This window comes from Rhineura floridana, chromosome 7 (genome assembly GCF_030035675.1).
Source record: "Rhineura floridana isolate rRhiFlo1 chromosome 7, rRhiFlo1.hap2, whole genome shotgun sequence".
In the NCBI taxonomy this organism is placed as follows: domain Eukaryota; kingdom Metazoa; phylum Chordata; class Lepidosauria; order Squamata; family Rhineuridae; genus Rhineura; species Rhineura floridana.
In genome coordinates, this window is record NC_084486.1 from 144,770,887 (window position 1) to 144,798,161 (window position 27,275).

Sequence of the window (27,275 nt, forward strand, 5' to 3'; positions counted from 1 at the left end):
CATGCCCAGTTCTTTCAGTCTCTCCTCACAGGGCTTTGTTTCCAGTCCCCTGATCATCCTTGTTGCCCTCCTCTGAACCTATTCCAGTTCCTTGAACTGCTGTAGTTACTCTCGTTTGACTGGGTAGAGGATAGCGAGGGGCGTGTAGGAGTGAGCCCTAAGCTTGGTGACCTTCGGCCAGTCAACTGTCTCTCAGCTTAACCTACCTCACAGGGTTGTTGTGAGAATAATAAGGAAATTGGGGGTGGGGGAACCATGTACACCACCTTGAGCTCCTTGGAGGAAAGGTGGGATACAAGTGTAAAAAATGAATAATAAGGTTCACATTCATCGCTCTGCCCACTTTGCCTCTAGCCCCGCCCACCACTGACAGCCCCCCCCCCACCTAATATTGCCCAGAAGTGAATGCAGCCGTAAGGCTGAAAAAAGCTCTCCACCCCTCCTTCTAATGGTCAGATGCCTGCCATGGAAGACAGCTCACCTCTCATGGAGCTGAAATCATGGAAGGGGCTCTTTTCCAACTCTTTGGTTACTTCCTCATCAGCCAAGTGCCCATTAGGCACATACCGGCACTCATTGCCTGCTGCAGGCTCCCGCTGCGCCACAGACATGCTGCCATAGCTGCCGCTCTCTGCTGCTTCCTCATGGCCGTCCTCATGCCGCATCAGAGGCTCTTGCTCCTCCTCTTCCAGAACATCCCGCGGGGCTGTCGGCACAGCCCTCACGGAGCGCACCGATGGCGGCAGCGGCAGGTCGTAGTACATCGTCACAACAATAATCTGAAGCAGAAGCCACACCAGGCACATGAAGAGCTGCAGGCAAGAGACAAGCCTCAGCATGGGTGCATAATCCAGAGCTAGAAGCAGATGAAAGCAAGGGAGGAGAAGGCCCTGACAGTAGGGAGCTTTTGAGTCTTCTCCTCTATGCACACATACTATATGCAACACAGGACATCACGCAACATTGTTTATTATTTGTTTTAGTTAAGTTCAAGCATGCACAGAAGAATGCATGGATGAGCATTTGATGGCAGAGACTGAACTGAGGTCAACATCAAAGATGCTTCCACACCGAAGTTTATTGTGGGCTCTCTGCTGCTCATACATGAAGGTTTTGCACAGTGTCCACATACCATTGTTCTCATCAAAATGCCATCCCATATTAAGGATGTGGGTGGATTCCGACAAAAGCAGAAACAGGAGCAGAAATTGCCAATGTTTGCTTATTTGTTGGAGGTCCAGAAAGGAAATCAGTCTGATGAATATGATTAGTATTTGCTCTTTTTGTTGCTTTCGGCTGGCAAACAATACACATTTGATTACATCCCCCCCCCATTTACACTGCATTTCCTTTGCAGTGAAATTAGTAGGGTAGAATAACTTAATTTACATAATTTCTGTAATTATGTAAGCTACGTAATTTTATCACAGCAGACAGTGAGATGAACACCACAGTTTTCAGCAGAAGACGATCTGCAGCAGAACAGAAACAATGCTGCATGCGACAAATGCAGGGCGGGACAGAAAACAGTGCCATCTTATATCGCTATCCCATATTCCCTCATCCCCATTTAATCGAGATTTACTGCTTCTGTTGGGAAGGGGGTGTGTTTAACTGATTGGATTTTCCGCAAAAACAGTAACTCTCAATTGGATCGAGGAGAGGGAATATAGGATGTCACAGAGCTACAATTCCCAGAAGGGTTTAACAAACAATCCCTCTTCCCAGGAAACACATGGAATTGTAGCCCTGTACAGGGAATAGGGAGTCTCCTAACCATTCTTAGCACCCTAAGCAAACTACAGTTCCAAGGATTCTTTGAAGGAAGCCATGACTATTTCCAGTGGTATGATTCCACTTTAAATGGATAGTGCAGATGGGGCTATAGTGAAGGAGGGAGTGTGAAAAAGACATCATTTACAGCTCCTCACAATACATGAACAAGAATTGCTGGCTCATGTTTAATATGCTCTTAAGGATGTTTTTGTTTTAATATATTTTAAAGTCTGTTTGGTTGATGATGGTTTAAAGTGTTTTTAGTGCTTTTGTTTGCTGCCCTGGGCTCCTACTAGGAGGAAGGAAGGGATAAAAATTTAATTAATAAATAAATATATAAACAAACTACCATCTTTAGTTATTCTTGAGCTTTCCTCAGTAAAGGCATGCCCCAGTGGGTTTTTATCTCATTTAATCCAGCACAACAACCCTATGAAGTAGGCTGAACAAGAACGTGATGGCAGCCTTCCAGCAATTTCAACCTGTAGCTCTCATATGCGCACACGTAAGAACAGTCAAGACATAGTACTACACCTTCCCCACCTCTGGAGCCCAATTATCTTGAGATCTTTCTAATCAAAACAGTCAGACTAAACACACAGCAAAATTAGGTGGGAATAAGATGGTAAATGGAGCACAATACAATTACTTCCAGCGTGGGGAACCTTTAGCCTTCCAGAGGTTGCTGTACTATAACTCCCATTATCCCTGGTCATTGGCTATGCCTCCTGGGGCTGACGGGAGTTGTAGTTCAGCAACATCTGGAGGACCAAAGGCTTTCTGCACCTGATTTAAATGATCCCCCACAAACAGAACTTCATACTCACAGAAGTCTAGTGCACCAGGGACAAGAGTTCTAACCGTTTACTGATTCTGCTGGTCCATTCTTCAGAGGAACTTCTTTTCATGTGTGGTATTTCCCTCCCATACACACACACCCCTGCAATCTGAAGGGATGCAGTCTACCCAACCACATGTGTAGACCAGCCTTGTGAAGTCACAGGGAGGAATGCCAGATTGCATTACACAGTCCCTAACAAACTGCCGTTACTCACCCCAGGTGATGTAAACTTGTTGACCACGAAGGGCCCCACCTGGAAGTCACAGAGGCGCAGGAAGAGGTTACAGGCTGGCCCTGGGAGCAAACATGGCAAGTCAGACATCTGAAGGCAGTGCTTAAGTGAGAGCTCATCAGTGCACCAGACTCCACTCACACCAAGAGATGTCCCCCAAAGGGGCTCTGCCTCATGTGTTTCATTAAGATATTTAAAAATCAGTGGCGGCTGGTGGTTCCATGTCAGTGGAATCTCCTCCAGGTTTTAGTCCAAGCTTCCAAGAAAGGAATTTTATCACTTGGAAGTTCAGACTAAAGCCTGGAGCGGACTCCACTGCCCCACAGATGTGGAGTCATCTTCTATGGCCAAGGAATCCCAAGTTCTAGTTATCAATTTAGAAACGAAGAACTTTGCCTTCAAATGGATAGTTCAAGAGTAGCCAACATGGCATTTTCTAGATGATGCTGGACTACAACCCCCATCATCCCTGACCACTGGCCATGCTGGCCAGGACTGATGGGAGTTGGAGTCCAACGACACTGAGAGGGGCCCATGTTGGCTACCGCTGGAGATAATCCTCTCAACACACCCCAAGAATTTGGAAATTGAAAGTGTGAGTTTTTACATGTATGGACCTCAAGAGCTTTCCACATTTTGCTGCTCGAGGCAAAGGATATGATGCCCCCGCCATTCCACATACCAAAGGGCCGTGGCTCAGTGGCAGAGCATCTGCTTTGAATGCAAAATGCATCCTGTGACCAGGCTACAGAAACCCTTGAGACAAGCATGCAGCACACAAGGATATATGGAATGATTTTAGAGTCCACTCAGGGTAGGGGGGCAGAGAAATTGGCCTTACCAATGAGCAGCCCGACCTGCCGGCATGCCATGACAGCTGCGAACACCGTGGCACGCTCCTGAAAACTGGTTGAGCGGGTGAGGTAGCCAAAGATGGATGCCCCTGCTCCGGTCCCCACACCTGCAAGGGGAGGTCCAAGGATAGAGGAGCATCCTGATCCAACTGTTTTAATTGCTTTTTAGCTGTTTAATTGCTTTTTAATAGGTATGACCTATTGTATAGTTTTAAATATGGATGTTTTTAATGTTTTGGCAGAATTGGTTTATTGGTTTTAATTATGTATTTATTTTATCATTGATTTTATGCTTGCAAACTGCTTAGAAGCCATTTATGACATGAAAGCAATATATATATTAAATAATAATATGGACTGCCTTCAAGTTAATCCCGACTTATGGCGACCTTATGAATAGGGTTTTCATGGTAAGCGGTATTCAGAGGGGGTTTACCATTGCCTTCCTCTGAGGCTGAGAGGCAGTGACTGGCCCAAGGTCACCCAGTGAGCTTCATGGCTGTGTGGGGATTCCAATCCTGGTCTCCCAGCTCATAGTCCAACACTCTATGTCACACTGGCTCTCTAAATAATAATAATAGGATGACAAATCCATCACTATAGTCCGGGGCGGGGGAACCACTTTGGGCCAGAGGGCCGGATTCAAACGAGGCCAGCCTTCTGAGCGCCACATTCCAGTGGGGGCACAGGGCCAACAAAAAAGCAAAAGAAAATTTGAAATAAATTAAAATAAAACAAATAAAGAAAAAATAAAGACTATACTATTCCCTCCATCACAACGAAGCAAAATAAAAATAAAATCTGTTCACACTGAAAACAATTGTTTTAAAAAAGTCACATACACACACACATACACACACACACACAGTCCTTCAAGTATGATCCTCCAAGACCCAACCAGAGGTGTAGTTGTCCGGGGTCTCGGGGGGTCTTAGTCCCCTTACTTTTTTGGGAGCAGGGTCCCAATCTCTCCAGCATCCTACAAGCCAGTCAGCATCAAAGGGGAGTGTGTTAGCCACTGAGAAGAGTTATCTAACATGCTTCTTGTCCTTTCCTGATGATTGGAGTCAATCAGAATGAAAGGAGGCGAGTCAGCCACTGAGAGGATTCTTCTCAGTAGCTAACACTCTCTTTCATGCTTATTGGCTCCTAGGGATGTCTGTTGTTGTGGGAGAAGGCATTAACAAAGGTCTTAAAAGGGGGCGTGGGTGTGACTACCATGAAGGGACCCTGCACTTCTGAATTTGCCACTACGCCTACAGGGCTGTGGAGTCGGAGTTGAAGTGGAGTCGGAGTCGTGAGCAATTTTGGGTGGAGTTGGAGTCGGAAGAAACGTACCGACTCAATCTTCCAAATAAATTTTGATTGACAAGAAGCAATTTTGGGTGGAGTCGGACAGTAGAAAAACAGAGGAGTCGGAGTCGAAGGTTTGGCGTACCAACTCCACAGCCCTGCTCCACTACTGGACCCAACCACAGTGCAACTATTCTTCCAACACACACGCACACACACCCCTACCTGCTACCAGCCGGCTGCTGAGAAGTATCCATTTGGAACTACCAACAAAGTACATGAAGTTCCCTGAAACAGAAGACAGAGGTGACAGTTTTTCCGCCCCAGAACAAGTAGAAGCTGCAGGGAAAATAAGGCTAAATGAGACTCCTCACCCTGGAGGAAGCACACGTCTCCCTAGCAGAGAGACTTGCTAGAAAGGAGGGTATCTTTCTCCATTTCAGAGTTTTTTTACACCCAATCCTTCCTCCAGATCGGAGCATGCAGCAGCTTACAACACGACACATGATACAAACAGTAGTGAAAAAAATGGAAATGGACTGCCTTCAAGTCGATTCCGACTTATGGCGACCCTATGAACAGGGTTTTCATGATAAGCGGTATTCAGAGGGGGTTTGCCATTGCCTTCCTCTGAGGCTGAGAGGCAGTGGCTGGCCCAAGATTACCCAGTGAGCTTCATGGCTGTGTGGGGATTCGAACCCCGGTCTCCCAGGTTGTAGTCCAGCAGCTTAACCACTACCCTACACTGGCTCTCACGTAAACAGTAATACAAACGTAAGATATTTTACACACATAAAATGAAAACAGAACAGAATCACACACAATGGGAGAAACATCTGGAGAGCATCAGGTTGACCTTGAGGCGATTTTTTTTTTCTTAGCAGAAATAAGCCTGGCTGAGAAAGAGAGAAAAGAGCTGTGGGACCAGCCCCATGTGACTGGGCTTTCATTTGCCCACACACCCCTGTTTACCTTTGATCATTTAGGGCAGACTTTGGCCACTTCCAGACTCTCACTGTTTTTAGGGTGGGATTCAATCACGTGCTGGCAAATTCGGCTAGTACAGATAAAGTGGATTTGGCACTTTTGTGCAACAAAGCCACTCCCCGCCAGCACCAACAAAAGCCCCAATAATAATAATAATAATAATAATAATAATAATAATAATAATAATAATAATAATAATAATAATAATAATAATAATAAATTATTATTATTATTATTATTATTTATTGTTATTGTTATTATTATTATTATTGCGGTAAGGAAAGCAACAGCAAAATGCACTGGAAAGTGCAAAATCACATCCGCTCAACCCAACATCGTATGGCTTCCCTGCAAAGAGATCAGAATGAATGCTCAACGAACAGTGGATGTTGCATAACCTCCCCACCAACAAATGCTCTCAGTAAGGCAGTCACCTGGAAGTGATCTTACATTTAAAGCCACAGGGACTCTCTCCAGAGAATGGAGTCTCACTGCCATGTGCTTTGGCCCCCAATACAACCACTGCTGGCCCGGCTCTCAGTTTAGTCCACTTACCCGCTATCTGAAACAAGTTGGCAAAGAGGATGATGGTCTTGGTTTGATGGGTTCGGTCAGACCAGTATCCAAAGAAGGGGCCTGTGATCAGTCCGGCAAAGCTAAATGCAGAGATGGCCAGGCCCAGGAAGTATGGCTCAGCATCAAGGGTTTGCAAGTAGGCCCAGATGGTTGGCAGGATCACAGCTGGGGTTGGGGAAACAGAAGAAGAAAGGGAAGAAACACACCGGAAGGGAAAAGCATCAAAAGGAGCATCCACCAGAAGTGGCAACTTTAAATCAAGGACATTTAAGCTCCTCCCCATTCCTGAAGTCCTTCCTCTCATCTTCACTGGAACTGTGACAGAAGCCAAGAGAGCCAATGCCAACACTTCAGTATTTGCATTGATCCAAAACAGTCCTAGATGTACGCTACAAAGCAGGAGCACTTATATGCTCCCCATTGCTATGCCCAGGGCTCTCCATCCACCCACATTTTGAAATCCTCAGCTTCATTTGTTGGCTACAGAGCCAGTTACAACTTTGCTCAAACCAAGCTGCAGATTGCAAAACCTTAGATCTGTGCTATTTAGCAGGCAAGTTTTCACAAGCAGGTATCCTAATTCATGGGCTGGGCTTTCTGATCTCTCCCTTCACTCGCTCTCACACATTAAAGAAAAGCAAACACCAATGTCTAAAGCAGCAGCACTAGGCAGATCCACACCATACATAGAAATCACATCCAATGCACATTTAAAGCCCATGACATCCCCCAAACAATCACGGGAATGAAGGGTTCCCTCTCAGAGAGACAACTTCCCAGCACCCTTAACAAACTACATTTCCCATTATTCTTCGGGGGAAGTCACATGCTTTAAATGTGTGCTGGATGTGCTTTAAAATGGTGTGGATTGCCAATAACTTTGTTTGGGGACTAACAGCTAAAAAGGGAAGCAAAGAAAAGAGTCAAACCCCAGTCCTCACTAGTTTCCCCCCCCCAATACTGTTTCTCAGGTAAGAGGGAGTAAAGGCCTCATTCCCTGTCCTTGCAGGCTCCTGTGCATTGCTTGAAGCTTTGGTGGGCTGCATAGGAATTACTGTCGAGTCACTACTCCACCAGATCCATTTAGCAACAAACACAAGCCCTTCCTCCGATGCAGAAGTCTTCTCATGCAAGCTTATTTCACTCCTACAATGACTGCATCTGCACCATGCACTTAAAGCCCATCTAAAGCCCATGACTTCCCCAAAAGAATCCTGAGAACTGTAGTTTGTTAAGGGTGCTGGGAATTGTAGTTCTGTGAGGGGTAAGCTTGCACTGACGGAACATTACCCTTGCACTGTTCAACTTTGGGTCCCCCAGGTGCCCTTGACTACAACGCCCACAATCCCCAGCCAGCTTAGCTCCTGGTCAAGGGATCATGGGAGTTGTAGTCCAACAACATCTGGGGACCCAAAAGTTGAAGAATACAACCTATTTAATTCTCAGTCTCCCTTTATCACTAGCCCAGAGCTGAAGTAACTCTGATTAGCTTCAGAGATATCAAGGGCTTCAGAGAACATGGGTGAGGACACTGTATTTAAATGTGGTTCAGATTTCTCTCCCACCCTACCCTAATGGCTCAGGAAGATTTGCAATCAGGACTGGGAATATCCTGCATCACAATTAAAATAAATTTCTGTCAACCTTTGTAATTTGCATAGAGTGACTTGTTTTATGAGTCACTATGCTGAGGACCAACATCTTCCTCCTTCCCCATCCTCACTGCTCACCCTCCTCTTTGGTTTCCAAACTCTGACAAAGCATTGCTCATGCAGTTTCATGCCTATCTTAAGGGCTAGAAACCTGTTTTAAAAACAAAAGCAGATATTCTCAGGATACCCAATTCTGTACTCAGGATTATATTCTGTTCCTATGTGCTGTCAGTGTGGCTCTAGTTACAAAACATCCTGCCCTGCTCATTTTATCAACCTTCCCACTCTGTTCCTTTTATTGTTACATTGGTATCCCACACTTCCTCTAAGGACACCCAAGCAGCAGTTCAGCATTGCAACAGCCATGCGAGGCAGGTTTAGGCTGAAGACAATGACTTGCTCAAGGCTGTCATAAGAACTTGGGGAATGGCTGTCGCTCAGTGGTAGAGCCATCTGCACTGCATGCAGAAAGTCCAGCATCTCTAGATAGGCTGGGGGAAAGTCCCCTGAAACGCTTGGAGAGTTGCTACCAGTGTGAACAATAGTGAGCTAGATGGACCAATTCAGCATAAGGCAGCCTCCTATGTTCTCAATGCTATGCAAGAGTCCTGCCGGATCAGACCAGAGAATCCACTCTCCCACCACCCTGTCACCCACAGCGACCAGCAGGGCTGAAGGCAACAGATCTCCCCTATGTTTGCTCCTGAGCTGCTGGTTTTCTGTGCTAGAGGTAGGATAGAGACATCATGACTAGGAGCCATTAACAGACTCATCCTCCATTAATTTGTCTTACTCTCTTTTGCCAAGATCCGCATCATACATTTAAAGCACATCCAACACACATTTAAAGTGCATGACTTCCCCCAAAGAATCATGGGAACAATACTTTATTAAGCTCTATCTCTCATTTAAATCTTCACCAGAGTTGGCTGTGGATACCTTGTCTAAGTGCCTGGAGTCCGTAAGTGGATGGATGGGAGAGAACAGGCTGAAGCTGAACCCCAATAAGACTGAGGTATTACTAGTGGGGGACAAGGGAAGGTTGGGTGATTTTGACCTGATACTTAATGGGGTGAGTTTGCCCCTGAAGGACCAGGTCCGCAGTCTCGGGGTCATCTTGGACTCCCAGCTGTCTATGGAGGCTCAGGTTTCTGCAGTGAGCTGGGCAGCTTGGTACCAACTTCATCTAGTACAGAGGCTGCGACCCTATCTTCCCATACATCTGCTCCCACGAGTGATACATGCCCTGATCTCCTCTCGATTAGACTACTGTAATGCGCTCTACGTGGGGTTACCCTTGAAGACGGTCCGGAAACTCCAGCTGGTACAAAACGCGGCGGCACGCTTAATAAAGCAGACCCGCCGCTGCGATCATATCACCCCAGTGTTGATTGAATTACACTGGTTGCCAGTTGTATACCGGGCCCAATTCAAGGTGTTGGTTTTAACCTTTAAAACTCTATACGGTTCCGGCCCAGTTTATCTGAAGGAGCGCCTCCAGTATCACCAAATATGCCGCCAAACAAGATCAGCCTCACAGGACCTTCTCTCGGTCCCACCGACTAAGACAGCTAGGTTGGTGCGGACCAGGGACAGGGCTTTTTCGATCGTGGCCCCCACACTCTGGAACTTACTTCCCTTTGACCTTCGGCATGCCCCCTCCCTGTTGACTTTTCGCCGAGCCTTGAAGACCTGGCTCTTCAGGCAGGCCTATGGGATCTCTGGGGTGGGTTAGGTTTTACACTGTATTAATGTAAGATGGTCTTCAGATGAGATGTTATGATATTAATAATGTGATGATTATGTATATGAGCAGATTGTATTTTATATTGTATTTTATATTGTACGTCGCCCAGAGTGTCCGTTCAGTCGGACAGATGGGCGTCTGCTAAATAAAAATTTTTTATTATTATTATTATGCTGGGAATTTGTGGCTCTGTGAGGGGGAAAACACCGTTCCCAGTATTCTTTGAGAGAAGATGCAATATAAATATATGGTGCGGATCTGTGTTAATCCTGCATCGTGTGAAGAGCTTCTCTCTCTTTTTTTTTACTGTCCCAAATGTACTGCACTACCAATCAATTTTATTGGATGACCCCAATTTCTAGTATTATGAGAAGGGAGGGAAACTCCTCTCTATCCACTTTCTCCCCGCCATGCATAATTTTAGAGCTCTCTCGCATGCCCTTCCTTAGTCACTTTTTTCTAAGCTTTACAGCACCAAGCGACCTTCATCGATTATTTTTCACATGTATCTCTTGGCTTTCTTCCACAACAGCATTCATAGGGTTTTCAGAATTTCTCTCACCCAGGCACCAACAAAGACCCAGACCAGTTTAGTTTCTGCAAGGCTGCTGTTTCTGTTGTCTTTGGATTACGCAGATGAATCTCACATTCCGGGGGTAGTCAATCAGAAGGCTTGCAAGTGCTGTTGGACTACATCTCTGTGAAGACCACCCCAGTGCCTCACTGGGATTCTACCTCCCGATACCCCATGCCTGGATCAGGAAAGCCCACACAGGATGTCTGCCTCAGCCTGTATCAGATATAAACCTCTAAACCACAAGCTTCAGTCCACCACCTTTCTCTTCAAAAGGTAACCACTGGTGTACACTGACAGCAGGATTGGTATAAATAAAGGTAAGGTATGAAATTGGACCCTGTTGTGGGAGCATATGTGACCAAGCTGGCACGCAGGATTTTGAACAAACAAAATAAACTTCATTAATTACAAGATGTTAAATATAAATAGTGTTGTTATAATCCCTATCCACCCTACCTACTCTACCCCTCTAATCCTAATAAAATCCTCCCTCAACACCCTCCTAATCCTATCTCTCCAAATAACACACCTTGACTCTTCACGATCTAATCACTGTTTCTCAACTGCAACAGACCGCTTTTCTGTTCAAAGTTCAAATCTCACTCGGAAGTCTCACTCACACACCCCATCCCTCCTGGCAGTCTTACATCATCCATACCTCCTAGCATTCCATTAACTATTTCATGACAGATTATAAAAGGTTAAACAGATGGTGTTGTAATGAGTTAAAATTAAAAATGTTATAGTGGAATAAAATCAAATAACATTAAATGAAACATATGTTTGCCTCCCTTATGAGAAAGTACGGGAGTTTTTCCGCTTATCAGCTTCATTTGCAATTAAAAATGTTGTTCCCAGCTTACCAGACCAAAGGTCAAGGATAAAGGAAGTTTGGAGGGAGAACAGAGAAGTGGACCAGAATAGACAGATGCTGAGAAATCAAATAATGATGTATTTCTGATTAGCTATGCATTTCTAATGATATGTATGTGACGTACCTATAGCCTATAAATATGATGGATGTCAGCAATTCTGGAGAGTCACTTAAGGGTGGCCCTCCCTTTGCAAAGGCTCAATAAAGGCAAACATTTGCGGTACCCTGGTCTCGTCTCTATTCCTTATTGGCAACTTGGGGAATATAGAGTTCCTATCAGTCTGGCCTCCATTCAGGCTTGACTCCTTTTGTAACAATGGTTTCATCGCAATCTCCCATAACCCCTGGCCACTGAGGCCAACTGAGCAGAGTCCAACAGCCCCATAAGCTACCCCTCTGATTCTAACCATGCTTACTCCACAATATTAGGCTTCACATTGCACCCCAATCCTATATTGGTCTGAACTGGGGACTGAACAGTTGGCACTGACCTGTGTAGTCCCATATGCAAGCCTGATAGGGCTTTTTCAGTGGTAGTTCCCCATTTGTGGAATGCCCTCCCTAGCAAGGTGCTTCTTTCTCCCTCATGATTGACCTTCAAGAGGAATTTTAAACCATTCCTGTTTACCCAGGCATTTGATTGCTGGTGGAGACTGTTTTCAGCAACCCTGGAATCACTGGTTCAGACAACGCTTTTAAAAATATTTTTGGAATGCGTTTCAAATTGTTTTTATTACTGATGTGTTTGCCGCTCTGGGTTCCTCCAGGAGGAAGGGTGGGATATATACTACTAATAAGGCTTTACTCTGACGTAACTCTGATTATCTTGAACCATTGCAATCTGGGTTCAGGCTTGGTTATGGGATTGAATCAGCTTTGGTTGTCCTGATGAATGACCTTTACCAGCAGAAGGACAGGAGAAGTGCAACCCTGTTATTCTTATTTGATCTCTCAACAGATTTTAATACTATTGACCATTTTATTCTTCTGGGCCGATTTAGTGCGATGGGTATCAGAGGCACTGTTTTATGGTGGTTCCGATCCTATCTCCAGGGTCATTTTCAGATAATAGCATTGGGTGATTGTCTTTCAGCCCCCAGGCAGCTGTGCTGTGGGGTGCCTCAGGGTACCATCTTGTCCCCCATGCTGTTTAACATCTATATGAAGCCCTTGGGAGCAGTCATCAGGAGATTTGGGGCAAGGTGTCAGCAGTACGCTGACGATACCCAGCTCTATTTCTCTGTAACATCTGAATCGGGAGATATCATGCAAGCCCTGGACTGCTACCTGGACTCAGTGGTGGGCTGGATGAGGGCCAATAAACTGAGTCTGAATCCTAGCAAGACGGAGGCACTGTGGGTTGGTGGTTCACGAGTTCGGATAATTGGTCAGTTGCCTGCTTTGGATGGGGTCATGCTCCCTTTGAAATAGCAGGTCCGTAGTCTGGGGGTGCTCCTAGATCCCTCTTTGTTGCTAGAGACCCAGGTGACCTCAGTGGCTAGGAGTGCCTTTTACCAGCTTTGGCTGGTAAGACAGCTGCAGCCATTTCTGGACTGGGATAGCCTGACCACTGTTGTCCATGCACTGGTAACCTCCAGGCTGGATTATTGTAATGTGCTCTATGTAGGGCTGCCCTTGAGGTTGGTCCGGAAGCAGCAGCTGGTGCAAAATGTGGTGGTGAGACTGCTCACTGGGGGAGGGTGTCGGGTGTCACCAACATGTTACCCCACTACAGAAAGAATTGTACTGGCTGCCCATTAGCTACCAGGCTAAGTTCAAGCCTTTCTAGTTTTGGTGTACAAAGCCCTACACAGCTTCATACCTGAAAGATCATCTTATACCCAGTCGATTACTGTGCTCTGCAAGTGAGGGCCTCCTGCAGATACCATCTGATCAGGAGGTCCATTCCACACAACATGGGAAGCGGACCTTTAGCGTTGTTGCACCATGGATACTTTGGAATTCCCTCCTCTTAAATATTAGATAGGCACAATCTGTTATCTTTTTTTGGTATCTATGGAAAACCTTCCTCTTTCAACAAACCTTTTAAGCAGAGCCCTTATCTCAATCTGCATCTGTGCTGGAATTGCTTTTTAAGTTGTGTTTTTAAATATGTTTTGAAGCTGTTTTGTTTTAATATGTTTTCTTTTGTTTTCAAGATGTTTCAAAGTGCTTTTAGTGTTTTTGTTTGCTGCCATGAGCTCCTTCAGGAAGGAAGGGCGGGATATAAATTTAATAAATAAATAAAAATAAATAAATATGGCTTGTTAGGTCCAAATATCGACCCTAATCCAAGGGCAGAGCAGACTCTGCAAGTGCAAGGAAGCCCTTTCACATGAACCTCTTGGCTAGACTGGAACACCAGCACCTGAAGTCCAGCCTGAAAAAACACACATATACATACGCATGTATGTATGTGTGCAGAACAACAGCACCTGGAGCCCAGTATATGCATATGTGCCATGTGTATATATACACAGTGGTGCAGTCGTCCAGGCTCGGGATGTGTGTGTGTCTTAGACCTCTTACATTTTTGGAAGCAATATCCCAGCAGGGTCCCTATGTCTCCAGCATCCTATGAGCCAATTAGCATGAAAGTGAAATGTGGCTGAGAAGACTCTTTTCAGCAGCTAACACTCTCCCCTTTCATGTTTATCGGCTCCTAGGGACATCTACTGTTGTGGAACAAGGCATGGACAAGCATCTCATTCTCTCAATCTAGCAGCAAAAAAGGGGGAGGGATTGCAGCTGTGACTATCGTGAAGAGACCTTGCACTTCTGAATTTGCCACTATGCTACTATACATATATGTGTGTGAGTGCGTAAGTGCCTATGTCTCTATATATATGCCTAAAAGGTCAAGCTATATATACAATTGGTTAAAAAGGGGTTGGGTTTGGGACTCCGGCATCCAAACACCCCTCTCTTCCTCCCCGCGCCCCTCATTCCCGGGCAGACCTACCATACTCGATCCCTCCCGACAGGAAAAGCAGACCAATGGTGAAGTTGGTCCACTTCTTCTTCCGCTGATAATCCATATACACCTCGCGCAGCTTCTCTCCCCGGTGGTACAGAGGGGCGGGGCCGGGCCGCCGGTCAAGGGCTGGCTTCCCCGCGGAGAGCACAAGGGGCCGCCGGTGCCATCCGCCCTCTGCCTTAGCGCTCCTCCCCAACAGCCCCTGCTGCACCCATGGCCAGGTACGCCTCTCGCCCCCCTGCCCAGCACCACCGGAGTCCGCGGCTCTGCCTTTAGCAGCTCGCCGCCGCAGCCGTTGGCCTGTGCAAGCCAACGGCAACCAGGAGAAGCTTTATTGAAAGATCGGGGGGTGGGACGAGCGCAGGCAGCGGCCAATGGCGAGCGCATCCTCGCCTCCCTGCCCGCGTCTGGGCCAGCCTTTCTCCGGGCTGCTAACCTGGCTCGGGCAAGCAGCCAACCGGAGCGTGCGTCCTCACGGACACGGGCAAAGCATCCCTAGGCCTCCTGGAGAAGGCGACCAAGGGGTCGCCAAGAGGTGCCCCCATCCAAGCAGCGGACAGGTCGGGTTGCGCGTGCCCGCGTGAACTTTGGCTCCCTAAGCAGGGCTTCCAATATTGATGCGTGTAGTAGCAGCAGATGTGGAAGTTCAACAGGAGTTCTCCCCCCCCCCGTGCATGCCAATGCAGTGACGGGAAAGGCTTCACCTGCTGAATTTCTGCGTGTCGATGCATCTCTAAAAGGCACAAGAGCCCCACCCACAAAACCGGTTAGTAGGCCCTGTTAGCAGCACAGGAAGTAAAGCCCGCCTGTGTTTGACAGCTTTTTCAGGATGGCCTTTCTCCTGCGACCTTAAACTGCAGCGTCAAGATGAAGAAATTCAGTAGGTAAAGCTTGAGCTTGCGAGCAGATGTAGTGATGGGGAAAGCTTCACCTGTTGAATTTCAGGTAGCCAGTATACCTGCTAAGAGCCCAGGATTCTTACCTGAAATGAGACAGCAGCCTAATTTATTGGCTTGGTTGTGTATATACATGTGTTACCAGGATCAAGGTTTATTCTAATGTTCAGCCGGACACATTTTGTGCAGCGTGAAAAAATTGTGTAGTGTGAAATTAATTTATGTGCAGTTGAGCATATGGGATCTAATAAGGAATCAGGTAGTTTCTTAAAAAGAAATAGAAATCTTCATAATCCTATACTATTAGTCAGTGCTTTTTTGGTTAAAAAAAAAGTGCCAGTACTTATATTTTGATAAAAGTACTGTGGGTGCCAGTACAAAATGGCTGGCATGGGCAGCAAAAAAAAGAGCTGTTGGTAGTCTATACCTGTGAGTATTGTCACAAAAAGCCCCGCTAATTGTATATTATGCCTTCTACGTTAAATTTTACCCTTGTAGTCCCCTTTAGTACCGCTCCCTCTATATATGTATATATGTGTATATATATATATTGTATTTTAATTATATTTCATGTATTTTAATTGTATTTTATGTATTTTACGTATTTTAATTGTATTTTAATGTTTTTGTGATTTTATTGTTTACAATTTTATTATGTACATGTTTCGGTTTTATTTTTGTAAGCCGCCCTGAGTGCCCTATTATAGGGTAGAAGGGCGGGATAGAAATATTTTAAATAAATAAATTATGGTACTTATTACTTAGAAAGCTTGGGGAATGGGCAGTGTGCTGGCTGCTTGTGCAGCTGGAAAAAATGCTAGAATAAACCCTGACCAGGATCTGTTTGGAAGAACAGATCCCCCAAAGCTGGGCCTGTACAACTTGTGATTCAGATGAATAGAGCCTTCCAGCCACATGCAGCCTGTCAAGTGCTTGACAAGCCCGCCACACCCCCAATGCCTTTATTTTATTTTATTCGCAGGCAGGCAGCAAAGCCAAGAAAGAGATCAAGCTCTCTGCTACATATTTTTAAGTGGCTCATATATGTCTAAATTGCTTTGGGAGCCTTTAGCAAGATAAATATTATTACTAATAATAATAATAAATGGTTGGTGCACTGCATTCACTTTGGTGAATCACGAGTGGTGCAGATGAGCTATTTGGTGGGCATTTAGTGGTATATTAGTTAATGAATAACGCAAATGCCATCCTTATCTAGAATCTAGTAGCATTTATGTCCATTGTGATGCTAATGAAAGAAGTGGTAGTTTTAAAGGGAAGAGAAAATCTGGAAACCACAGCTGGTCCAATCCTGGAAAATTGGAAGGGGCAGAGCAGCCATAGTGCTACGTCAGAAGCACATGGGGGGCGGGAGACACTGCCCATAGTCTATCACTGCTTGTTTGGTAGTAAAATTATTAATACAAGCAATCTTCACTGTATTACCACTCCTCACAAATGAGGCAATTTAAATGAATGCTTAATTAATATTTACCTTCTTATTTATATGCACTTGTTAAATAAATCAAATCTCTGCATATATTGTTTATTCTTACACACCTGTTAAACAAATAAAATATTTTTAATGTTTTATTTAACAAAATGTAGGTACCGCTTGATTGTAAAAAAAATCCCTCTAAGCGTTTTAATAAAACGTATTTCAACTACATGCATCATAATGCTGAAAGGGTGCAATCCAATACACACTTACCTGGGAGTGAGTCCCACTGAACCCAATTGAGCTTACTTCTGAGTAGCTATGTATTAAATTGCACCCTAAGATGTACATATATTTAGAACGCTGCTCCCTCTCGCCTCTCCTTTCATTCATTCATTCATTCATTGGCCAGCACTCGTGGCCGAGTAAAATTAGTTTATTAAAATGGGGAGGGAATCTTTTCCTCACTTGGACTTGGGAGGGGACATCTGCCCATGCGCCACAGTCACACATCCCCTCCCTCACCCTCTTTCCCCTGGTCTACGTACTCCCTTGCTCTCCGTCAGCCCTATCCTAGTATGGCTGTTTCTGCTTCGGGCTGCCTGACGTCATCAGTGAGCGTCTGTACCGGAAGTGAAGAGGAAAGCGGAGCGGTGCGTCTCGTGCGGCGTGTTGTTCCTGTTGGACTTTTGCAGCTGTGGCTCCTAGCAGAGGGGAGGCTCGTCGCCTGGCTTGTCTTTCCCAGGTCTGTGGCTGCTGCGTTTACTCCTCCGCTTGGCTCTCCTGACCGTCTCTAGCGGGTCTCCCCTCCTGCGCTTGCCATGGCCGGCATCCTCTTCGAGGACATCTTCGATGTGAAGGACATCGACCCCGAGGGCAAGAAGTTCGACAGGGGTGAGAAAGGGGCTTCTCTTCTTCCCACCTAATCAAGGATGCTTTAGGAGCCTTTTACCTGCATCAGCAGGGGGTGGATTAGGTGACCTTTTGAGGTCCTTTCCAATAGCTTCGCCTGCCCACCCAGCTGCTTTTGGAAACAGAATCTTCTCTTTACTTTCCCACTCCCCGATCCGCATAGACCCACATCTGTTCATTACATTTATATGTTTCTCCATTCCCCCCCCCGGAATCTCAAGGTTTCTCATTTGATTTCTCATTCCCCCTTCCCCATTTTATTTTTGCAACAATCCTGTGAGGTAGATTAGTTTCATAGATAGGCGCTATCATAAGAACATAAGAAGAGCCTGCTGGATCAGGCCAGTGGCCCATCTAGTCCAGCATCCTGTTCTCACAGTGGCCAACCAGGTGCCTGGGGGAAGCCCGCAAGCAGGACCCGAGTGCAAGAACACTCTCCCCTCCTGAGGCTTCCGGCAACTGGTTTTCAGAAGCATGCTGCCTCTGACTAGGGTGGCAGAGCACAGCCATCACGGCTAGTAGCCATTGATAGCCCTGTCCTCCATGAATTTGTCTAATCTTCTTTTAAAGCCGTCCAAGCTGGTGGCCATTACTGCATCTTGTGGGAGCAAATTCCATAGTTTAACTATGCGCTGAGTAAAGAAGTACTTCCTTTTGTCTGTCCTGAATCTTCCAACATTCAGCTTCTTTGAATGTCCACAAGTTCTAGTATTATGAGAGAGGGAGAAGAACTTTTCTCTATCCACTTTCTCAATGCCATGCATAATTTTATAAACTTCTATCATGTCTCCTCTGACCCGCCTTTTCTCTAAACTAAAAAGCCCCAAAAGCTGCAACCTTTCCTCGTAAGGGAGTCGCTCCATCCCCTTGATCATTCTGGTTGCCCTCTTCTGAACCTTTTCCAACTCTATAATATCCTTTTTGAGATGAGGCGACCAGAACTGTACACAGTATTCCAAATGCGGCCGCACCATAGATTTATACAACGGCATTATGATATCGGCTGTTTTATTTTCAATACCTTTCCTAATTATCGCTAGCATGGAATTTGCCTTTTTCACAGCTGCCGCACACTGGGTCGACATTTTCATCGTGCTGTCCACTACAACCCCGAGGTCTGTCTCCTGGTCGGTCACCGCCAGTTCAGACCCCATGAGCGTATATGTGAAATTAAGATTTTTTGCTCCAATATGCATAATTTTACCCTTGTTTATATTGAATTGCAATATAAACTATCACCAGTAAGCTTCATGGCTGAATGGGAATTTAAGCTGGAATTTTCCAAGTCTTATTATTTACTTATTTCATTTGGCTTATAGGATGGAAAAAGTATCTGCCGGGTTTAAACCTATCTTTTGGAGGGAGGTGGCTGACCTGTTCTTAAAACCAGTTTTAGCTGTTTTATGGTATGTTTCTAAGTCTTCTTGAGATGAGTTAGAGAAGGTGATGCATACACTAATTAGTAACTGTAAATAAATAATTCACTAACAGGTTAAAAAAACCTTGCAGTTTAAGAATGTACCTTTAGCCCACAGATATTTCTATGAAATGTTAAAAAGCAGGGAAATTGGGCAGCTATAGTGAATACACCAGGGGAGCAGGAGACCTGCTGAATTTCTTTTGGCAGAGCATTCCAGAGAAGTGGGCCGATGACACTAAAGGCTTGATTTCTTGTCAATGTTAAATGAGCCTCAACAACACAGGGGATTACCAAAGCCGCTCCTGTAGATGACCTCAGTGATCGAGCTGGGATATAAAGGTTCACTTCAAGAAGGATGGAGATGCACTTCAAGAAGGATGCAGACAAAGTGGAACATGTTCAGAGGAGGGCAACAAGGATGATCAGGGGACTGGAAACAAAGCCCTATGAGGAGAGACTGAAAGAACTGGGCATGTTTAGCCTGGCGAAGAGAAGAATGAGGGGAGATATGATAGCACTCTTCAAGCACATGAAAGGTTGTCACATAGAGGAAGGCTGGGATCTCTTCTCGATTGTCCCAGAGTGCAGGACAGGGAAGAATGGGCTCAAGTTACAAGAAGCCAGATTTCGACTGGACATCAGGAAAAAACTTCCTAACTGTTAGAGCCATACGACTATGGAACCAATTACCTAGAGAGGTAGTGGGCTCTCCGACACTGGAGGCATTTAAGAGGCAGGTGGACAGCCATCTGTGGGGAATGCTTTGATTTGGATTGCTGCATTGAGCAGGGGGTTGGACTTGATGGCCTTATAGGCCCCTTCCAACTCTACTGTTCTATAATTCTATGTTCAGGCGATCCCTAAGATACTCTGGACCTAAGTTGTTCAGGGCTTTGTAAATTAATACCTTTCTTGGTAGTGATGTGCAGCCAGTGTGGATGTTTTAAGAGTGGTGTCGCATGTTGTCAGCCATGGGCCCCTGTCAGCAGTCTGGCCACCGCATTTTGCCCTAGCTGAAGCTTCCGAACCAGGGCCAAGGGCAGCTCCACATAGAGCGCATTGCAGTAATCCAGCCTCCAGGAGGTTGTTGTGAGGATAAAAATGGGATAATCTCCAACCCTCAATGCTGCAACCCTAAGAACCTTGGAGGAAGGGTGTGTTGTAAAAACAAGAAATAACAATATCTGCTTCCCACAAGCACAAGACGGTACAGGTGTGTTGTCGTCAATAACTTTGGAGGTAGGAGGAGCCAGTCAATACCTCCTCCTTGGTGAGAATATGCACAGGATGCTGCTGACTTTACCTGCACTGCCATCATTACCTCCGCTCTATTCTAACAGCTGCAATCTTCCCACATGGCTAAACATGGGGAAAGGGCTGTGGCTCAGTAGTTGTGCATTGGCTCTGCATACAGAAGGTTCCAGGGTTAATCCATGGCATCACCAGGTAGGGCTGGGAATGACCTCTCTAAAATCCTGGAGAGCCGCTGCTCATCAGTGTCAACAATACTGAGCTAGATATAACACAGCTGCCTATGTTCCATGGATACACCAGCCCCTCGCAGTATCTGTAGGCCAAATAAGTGGGACGTCAAGAGATATTGTAATAGTTGTACATCGTGGATCACCGTTTAACTTTTTTATAATTATTAACAGCAGTGTAGTGGCAAATTCAGAAGTGCAGGGTCCCTTTGTGATAGTCACAGCCATGCCCCTCCCTCTCTTTTCCTACCGGGATGAGAATGAGATGCTTGTTAATGCCTTCTTCCACAACAACAGATGTCCCTAGGAGCCAATAAGCACAAAAGAGGAGAGTGTTAGCTACTGAAAAGAGTCTTCTCACCTCCTTTCACCCCAATTGGCTCCACTCAGCAGGAAAGGATAAGGAAGCATGTTAGAAGATTCTTCTCAGTGGTAACACTCACCCCTTTCGTGCTGATTGACTCATAGGATGCTGAGGACATTGGAACCCTGCTCCCAAAAAACTAACGGGTCTAAGACCCCCCGAGACCCTGGCTGACCACACCACTGATTATTAAATGGTATTAGAATTTCTAATGGTCATAATCCTGGCCTTTTTCTTAGGCGTGATGTGTGTAGAGGCTATACCAAACTGTAGTATGTTGAATAACTGTTGTCAAGGCCTATAACAAACACTGAGCGCATTCAAGGTCCCATTTTGCAGCCCCCAAACCCTGTAGGTCACTATCTGTTTATAGAATGAGACTAAAGCAGCCTCTGTCTGCGGCTGGTGGAAACAGCAGTTCAAAACATGTTGAGGTTGCTAGGTTAGGAAAGGCTGATCTAAAGCCGGCAAGAATCTTTGGTCCATTTCAAAATCCCTTCAGATCTTGATATTAAAAACTTGCACCTTCAGGACCCTTGCCATGACCTCTGTGTCAGAGATTCAGCTGACACTCCCTATTTAAAGGCACTTAATTCTTCATTATTTTGCCTGGTTCCACGGACCTGAGTGTGGAGTGGCTTCAGATTCCAGCAATAAATGGATCTGCCTGCTATGCTCCTGTTCTCCAGTAATTTGACCCCTAGATTTGTCTCCCTCCAGTTTCCCGACTGCATTGTGAGAGCGAGTCCTTCAAGATGGATTTGATCCTGGATGTGAACATACAGATCTATCCTGTCGATCTTGGTAAGTGACTTGGGGTTCAGATGGCTTGCTTGGATAAGTGTTTCATAATGTTGTTTTATACATATACTGCAGCCGCATTTGGAATACTGTGTATGGCTCTGGTTGCCTCTCCTCAAAAAAGAATACTGTAGAGTGGAAAAGGTTCAGAAAAGGGCAACCAGAATGATCAAGGGGATGGAGCAACTCTCCTATGAGGAAAAGTTGCAAAATTTGGGGCTCTAGTTTAGAGAAAAGGTGAGTCAGGGGTGACATGATAGAAGTGTATGAAATTATGCATGGGATAGAGAAATTTCTCCCTCTCTCATAACACTAGAAGTTGTGAACATTCAATGAAGCTGAATTCAGGACAGACAAAAGAAAGGACTTCTTCACACAGTGCATAAACTGTGGAACTCATTCCCACAAGAGGCTGTGATGGCCACCAGCTTGGATGGCTTTAAAAGAAGATTAGACAAATTCATGGAGGACAGGGCTATCAATGGCTACTAGCCAGGATGGCTGTGCTCTGTCTTCATAGTCAGAGGCTGTATGCTTCTGAAAACCAGTTGCTGGAAGCTTCAGGAGGGGAGCATCTGGTTGGCCACTGTGAGAACAGGATGCTGGACTAGGTGGGCTACCAGTCTGATCCAGGAGGCTCTCCTTATGTTCTGTAACCCAGGGATAGTTGAACTTTGGGCCCAAGGGCTATATTCCTTGCTGACCTAACCCTCCAAGGGTTCCATGCCAACAGTGGGTACGTCCAAACCAAAAGTGGGCTTTGCAAAATCAGGCATGGCCGTTCCACTCCCACACACAGTGCACAACCACACACACAGACCAGACACTTGCCACACAAGCAGCGTACACACACCCTACAGAATACATATATACCACACAACACACATAAAGATTCCCCCACCCACCAACCCCCCATTGTTTGAGTGTCCCCATTCTTTTTAAAAAAACACTTGTCAGGGTTTCCCCCCCCAGAAATTCAGTCACCTGGTCTGTGATACCTGGCTCATAGGAACCTCACAAACATCAGACAGTCTTGGGGGCGTTAAAAGAACTGTTAATTTACAATTGTTCCTGTTCTAGCTGGTTAGTATCAATAAGTTAACAGTGTTATTAGTTTGTTTATTTATATTAGTGGTGATTTTCCTGTTTCTGCTTCTCTTCTTCTGCTGTAAAGTCTCCCACTCCTGCTCTGTTGCTGAAACCAGCCTGCTTAGAAGGTCACTGTCCGCCCATCACGAATCAATGCGTTTCTGTGGCTGCCAAAGGTAGAGGCACAGTCCAATCAGAAAGATGCTCCAGCGTTTGACATAATACAACCTAACTATTGCTACATCATAGAAACACATCATATACCTAGCTACCTATGTGCTAATCTTGCCCAGAACGCAATTAGACAATTGATCCACAACATCAAATGTCACACTTGGCTTGTCTCCTGTTTTCTCCTAAATGCATCTTGGCGTTCCCTCTACAAGGTCTGCTGTCCTTCTCATCACAAACCTGCAGGTTTTAGTTGTGGTATTTTGTATTTGCCCTCCTCATTTGATATACAAGCCGTCATGCCAGGTGAGACCATTCACCCATCTAGCTCAGTACTGTCTTTGGCTGCCAGCGGCCTCTCCAGGGTTTCAGGCGGGAGTCTCTTCCAGCGCTGTTTGAAGGTGCTGGGGATTTGACCCGGCGCCTTCTGCGTGCAAAGTGGATGCTCTCCCGCTCAGGCACAGTTAGCATTGGTCTTTGGTTTTCCTCGCTGTGCCTTCCTCCCTTTGACCAGCTCAGTTCTTCAGTCATAGCGAGAAGACTCCTTGCCTTCTTATGTCTTTGTTTCTCTCGTGCTTTTCAGGTGACAAATTCCGCCTCGTGGTCGCCAGCACCTTGTATGAAGATGGGACCTTGGACGACGGCGAGTATAACCCAACAGATGACAGGCCATCCAGGTAATGGGAAGCCAGAGGAGAGTAAAAGGAGCCGAGTGGAGGGCTTTACGAATCAGGCCTGTGGTTGAGGGTGCTTCCTGTTGGAAGTGGGGCAAGAGCAACTCCTGTTTGGGTTCTTTTGTTTGTATTCCAGAAGGAAGATAGAGTTAGGGTCCTCCAGCTGGCTAGACTTGCCTCCCTTTACCCATGCTCTCCTCTACCTAACTTCCTTCCATTGTAAACTGATATGCTCAGGGAAGCTTATCTGCCCCTCCTCCTTCCATCCTTTGTTCTCTTCTTCGACTGTCCAAGGGGAGAGGGGACATCTCTGTCTTTGCTCTCTCTCCTGAGCCATGAGGGCAGTACCCACATCTGGGCATTGCGCCTCCAACTTAGTTAGAATTAGGTATGCCTTTCCTATCTACTATGTATTTCTATGAATAAAGTAGCTTGTCTTATTTTACTAAGTCTCAGTGATCCTAATGCAGGATGAAAGCCTACCACTTAGATAAACGCACGCACTGGTGCATACACATCTCAGACCATGAACAATCTCTGCTCATTTATACAAATTTCCATAACACTTCCTTTCAGCCTTCCGCAAGGTCAAGAACTAGCTTCTTTTTGTAGCGCTTGCCTACAAAACCAGCAGGTCTGCAAGCCAGTCTGATCTGTAGTGTAAACACAATGGCTTTAATGTCTAATACTTAATTCAAAGTGTGGAGAACTGAGGGCCAAATGCAGACCTCTAGGCCTCTGTGTGGCCCTTGGGACTCTTCCCAGGCCCACACACCCCCTATCCAGCCCTGCTTTGCACCCTGAGTGATTTTTGCCTGGCTGCAATGCGTCCCTAATCTCTGATCATGCCTCTGGCTTGTCTGGATGGAGGACAGAGAGGAATGTAGAAACCAGCCTACCATAGCAAGGTAAAATTTACATTCCTGGCTCTACCCACTTTTGCTTTGGCACATGGCCCCTGGAAGATTGTTCATATAGGAATGCGGCCCTCTGGCTGAAAAAGCTTCCCCTCCCTTGGTTTAATCCTTACCAATTTGTTCCTTTTTATACAGGGCGCTGTTTGTAGAATTCCTCAAGCCACACATCTCATGGGTTCCCTCTTGAGTTCTTTCTGTTTCTCTTAAATCCTCCTGGGCCAGAGGGCAAGAGTTACAAGGGCTGCTGTTGTTTGCCTTGCTGTAGGCTTGCTCCACAATAATTTGTCTACGTTGCTGGGAATGTGTTCTACATTTATATTTATTTATAAAGACCTTCTCTCCTTCCCACCAGTTAAAACAGCTAGACTGGTGAGAACTAGGGAGAGGGCTTTTTCAATTGTGGCCCCCACTTTGTGGAATTCCCTCCCAAATGATCTTCGCCATGCCCCCTCTATGATGAGCTTCCGCCAGGCCTTGAAGACCTGGCTCTTCAGGCAGGCTTTTGGGGTGGGCTAGGTTTTATTATCAGTGTTTGCGATTTTTAATGCTCTAATGTAATTTGTATGTTTTTATGTTGTACGTCGTCCACAGTGGCTGGATAACCAGCCAGATGGGCAACTAATTAATTTAATAAATATCCTGCCTTTCCTCTAAAGAGTTCAAAGTGGTGTACATAGTCCTCCTGCCTCCCCAACTCTGGTCTTCACAACAACCTTGTGAGGTGGGTGGAGGCTGAGAGAGAGAGTGTGACTCTGCCAAGGCCATCCATGGCTGAAGTCAAATTTGAACCTAGGTCTCCCCAGTCCTAGTCCAGCACTCTTAACAGCTGCACTGGATGGAAAATCTGTGGCCCTCCTGTTGCGGGTGGCTACAACTCCCATCTTCCTTAACCATTGGCTGTGCTGGCTGAAGCTTGATGGGAGTTGGCGTCCAACATTATTTGGAGGGCGAGAGCATCTGCGTCCGTGGTATAGGGAGACGTGCAGGGCATCTCATGAAGACATCGCGACCCACTGTTCCACATGCTGCAAGCCTATTTCGACAGAGCCCCGGAAATCTGTAGGTCCCGTATTCTGAACTTGGAATATTTAAATGTTGTGACGCAAAACTCTGCATGTCGAACTAATCTGTGCATCTCAATTTCCTTTTTTTATGTAACTTGAAACAATGTGTGATGGCCACAAAACCACACACGTCCTCTTTTGCTGTTCCTTTGGACCCCAGAGCTGACCAGTTTGAATATGTGATGTACGGCAAGGTCTACAGGATCGAGGGCGACGAGACGTCCACGGAGGCAGCCACGCGCCTGTAAGTGTCCTACTCCTTTTGTGCAATTCGGCACAGCTCCCCACCCACCCAAAAGAGGGCTGGCCAAAAATGAATAGGCATATCAAGTCCGTGCATGCAAGCTTTCCGAACAAGGAGAATGACTGTTGGAGAAGCTTATTTTGAAAGGAATAAAATGATCAGATTACGGGTGGATTGAGGGGGGGAGTGACCAGGAAGAAGGTGAAGGCTGGTCCTTTAAGGCAAACTGGGTGCTGCCTCACCAATGGCAACCTGCCTGAACCAGCCCTTGCCTGCCATCTTCCTTACAACCAGTCAGGGGATGAACCTGTCTGCCACTGTTTTTCCTCAATACTAAAATGAGAGGCAGCGTTCTCGTTAATCCGTGTCTGATATAAGCCAGACTCATTCCTTGTTTGCTTTGCTCCACCTTTACCGAAGGCACAGCTAGCTGGAGGAACTGCAGACAGCAGGGAGCAGTGGGTAGAGCTGGGCAGCCGCAAGGCGGTACTGGGGTAGATGGACTCGATGGCGATCTTAGCTGGACTGCAGCCATGCAACCCCGTTTGGGGCTGTTCTAGCTCGTTGCAGCTGCTGTGGGCTCCGTCCCGCTTCTTACCCCTCTCTCTTCTCCAAACCTCCTTCTCCAGCTCTGCCTACGTATCCTACGGCGGCCTCCTCATGAGGCTCCAGGGCGACGCCAACAACCTGCACGGCTTTGAAGTGGATTCCAGGGTTTATCTCCTGATGAAGAAACTGGCCTTCTAGCCAGCGTGGGGTGCTGGAGGGTCGGGAGCTGTCATGGCATCACTTGGACTTGGTAGGGGACAATGTGGATGTTTGCTGCCCTCCAAGATTTTGGAGGAAATCTTGCCAGCGGCTTACGACACGCATCTCTTCCACGTCGCTCACCGCTACCACCACCTCTTCTCCTCTCCACCCCCTCAACATCAAGGCGGATAATCTTTCTCCAAATTTCATTGGGAGGCCGGTGTGAAAATTTATCCCAATTGTCCCCTGGGCAGAGTGCCAGGCTGACTGAGAACACCCCCCACTGAACAGCGAAGGGGCTACCTTTTGTGCTCAGAATATCACTGTGGCCACGATAAGCCATCCTTTTGTTTGTAAGTGTGAAGATTACAACAGTTCCATGAGAACCAGCATTGCCATTTCAAGCAGGCTGTCTCTTTTCTGTTTTAGCTGGGGGCCTGAGAAAGAGGAGGGAGCTGTCTTGGGACAGACTATCTGTTTGACCTTAATTAAACTTAGCTTTTTATATATATTTGGTTATCCTTTTGCCCATTGTAACCTGTTGTATCTGCACTAGAAAGTTAGCAGCTCAAGAACTTGGGTGCATCTACCCTAGAAAGTTAGTGGCTCAAGAATTTGACATCCCGAGAAGAATAAGCTTGCAAGACTCTGCAGTCAGAAATCCATAT

The 27,275-nt window shown here is 46.1% G+C and overlaps 2 protein-coding genes across 6 annotated transcripts in view; one reads left to right on the forward strand and one right to left on the reverse strand.

Moving 5' to 3' along the window:
- Nucleotides 1–14,711, reverse strand: part of LOC133389550 (major facilitator superfamily domain-containing protein 8-like) — a 39,039-nt gene extending 24,328 nt beyond the window's left edge. Inside the window, exons 1-6 of the mRNA XM_061637435.1 lie at nt 14,372–14,711; nt 6,539–6,724; nt 5,222–5,284; nt 3,691–3,810; nt 2,832–2,911; nt 482–812 (exon numbers count right to left, since the gene is read on the reverse strand). Of these exons, the coding sequence (XP_061493419.1) occupies nt 482–812; nt 2,832–2,911; nt 3,691–3,810; nt 5,222–5,284; nt 6,539–6,724; nt 14,372–14,447 (856 nt within the window). The 5' untranslated portion in view covers nt 14,448–14,711. The remainder of the gene's footprint in view (nt 1–481; nt 813–2,831; nt 2,912–3,690; nt 3,811–5,221; nt 5,285–6,538; nt 6,725–14,371) is intronic.
- POLR2H (RNA polymerase II, I and III subunit H) lies at nt 14,491–27,116 on the forward strand. Of its 5 annotated transcripts, none has more exons than XM_061637442.1 (5): nt 14,491–14,607; nt 21,618–21,701; nt 23,542–23,635; nt 25,774–25,857; nt 26,487–27,116. In XM_061637442.1, exons 2-5 carry the CDS (start codon nt 21,653–21,655, stop codon nt 26,602–26,604), a joined length of 345 nt encoding a protein of 114 aa, XP_061493426.1. In that variant the 5' UTR covers nt 14,491–14,607; nt 21,618–21,652; the 3' UTR covers nt 26,605–27,116. The 5 variants fall into 5 exon arrangements, with proteins under 5 accessions (XP_061493426.1, XP_061493428.1, XP_061493427.1 ...); XM_061637444.1 differs by lacking the exon at nt 14,491–14,607 and adding an exon at nt 14,821–14,946; XM_061637443.1 differs by lacking the exon at nt 14,491–14,607 and adding an exon at nt 14,976–15,152.
- Nucleotides 27,117–27,275: the final 159 nt, after the last annotated feature.

Bases quoted from the DNA above. Each gene is read 5' to 3' on its own strand.
- POLR2H (XM_061637439.1), top strand. From the start codon at position 17,542: ATGGCCGGCATCCTCTTCGAGGACATCTTCGATGTGAAGGACATCGAC. The intron at 23,636-25,773 runs GTAATGGGAAGC...TTTGGACCCCAG, and splicing joins ACAGATGACAGGCCATCCAG to AGCTGACCAGTTTGAATATG. The intron at 25,858-26,486 runs GTAAGTGTCCTA...CTCCTTCTCCAG, and splicing joins ACGGAGGCAGCCACGCGCCT to CTCTGCCTACGTATCCTACG.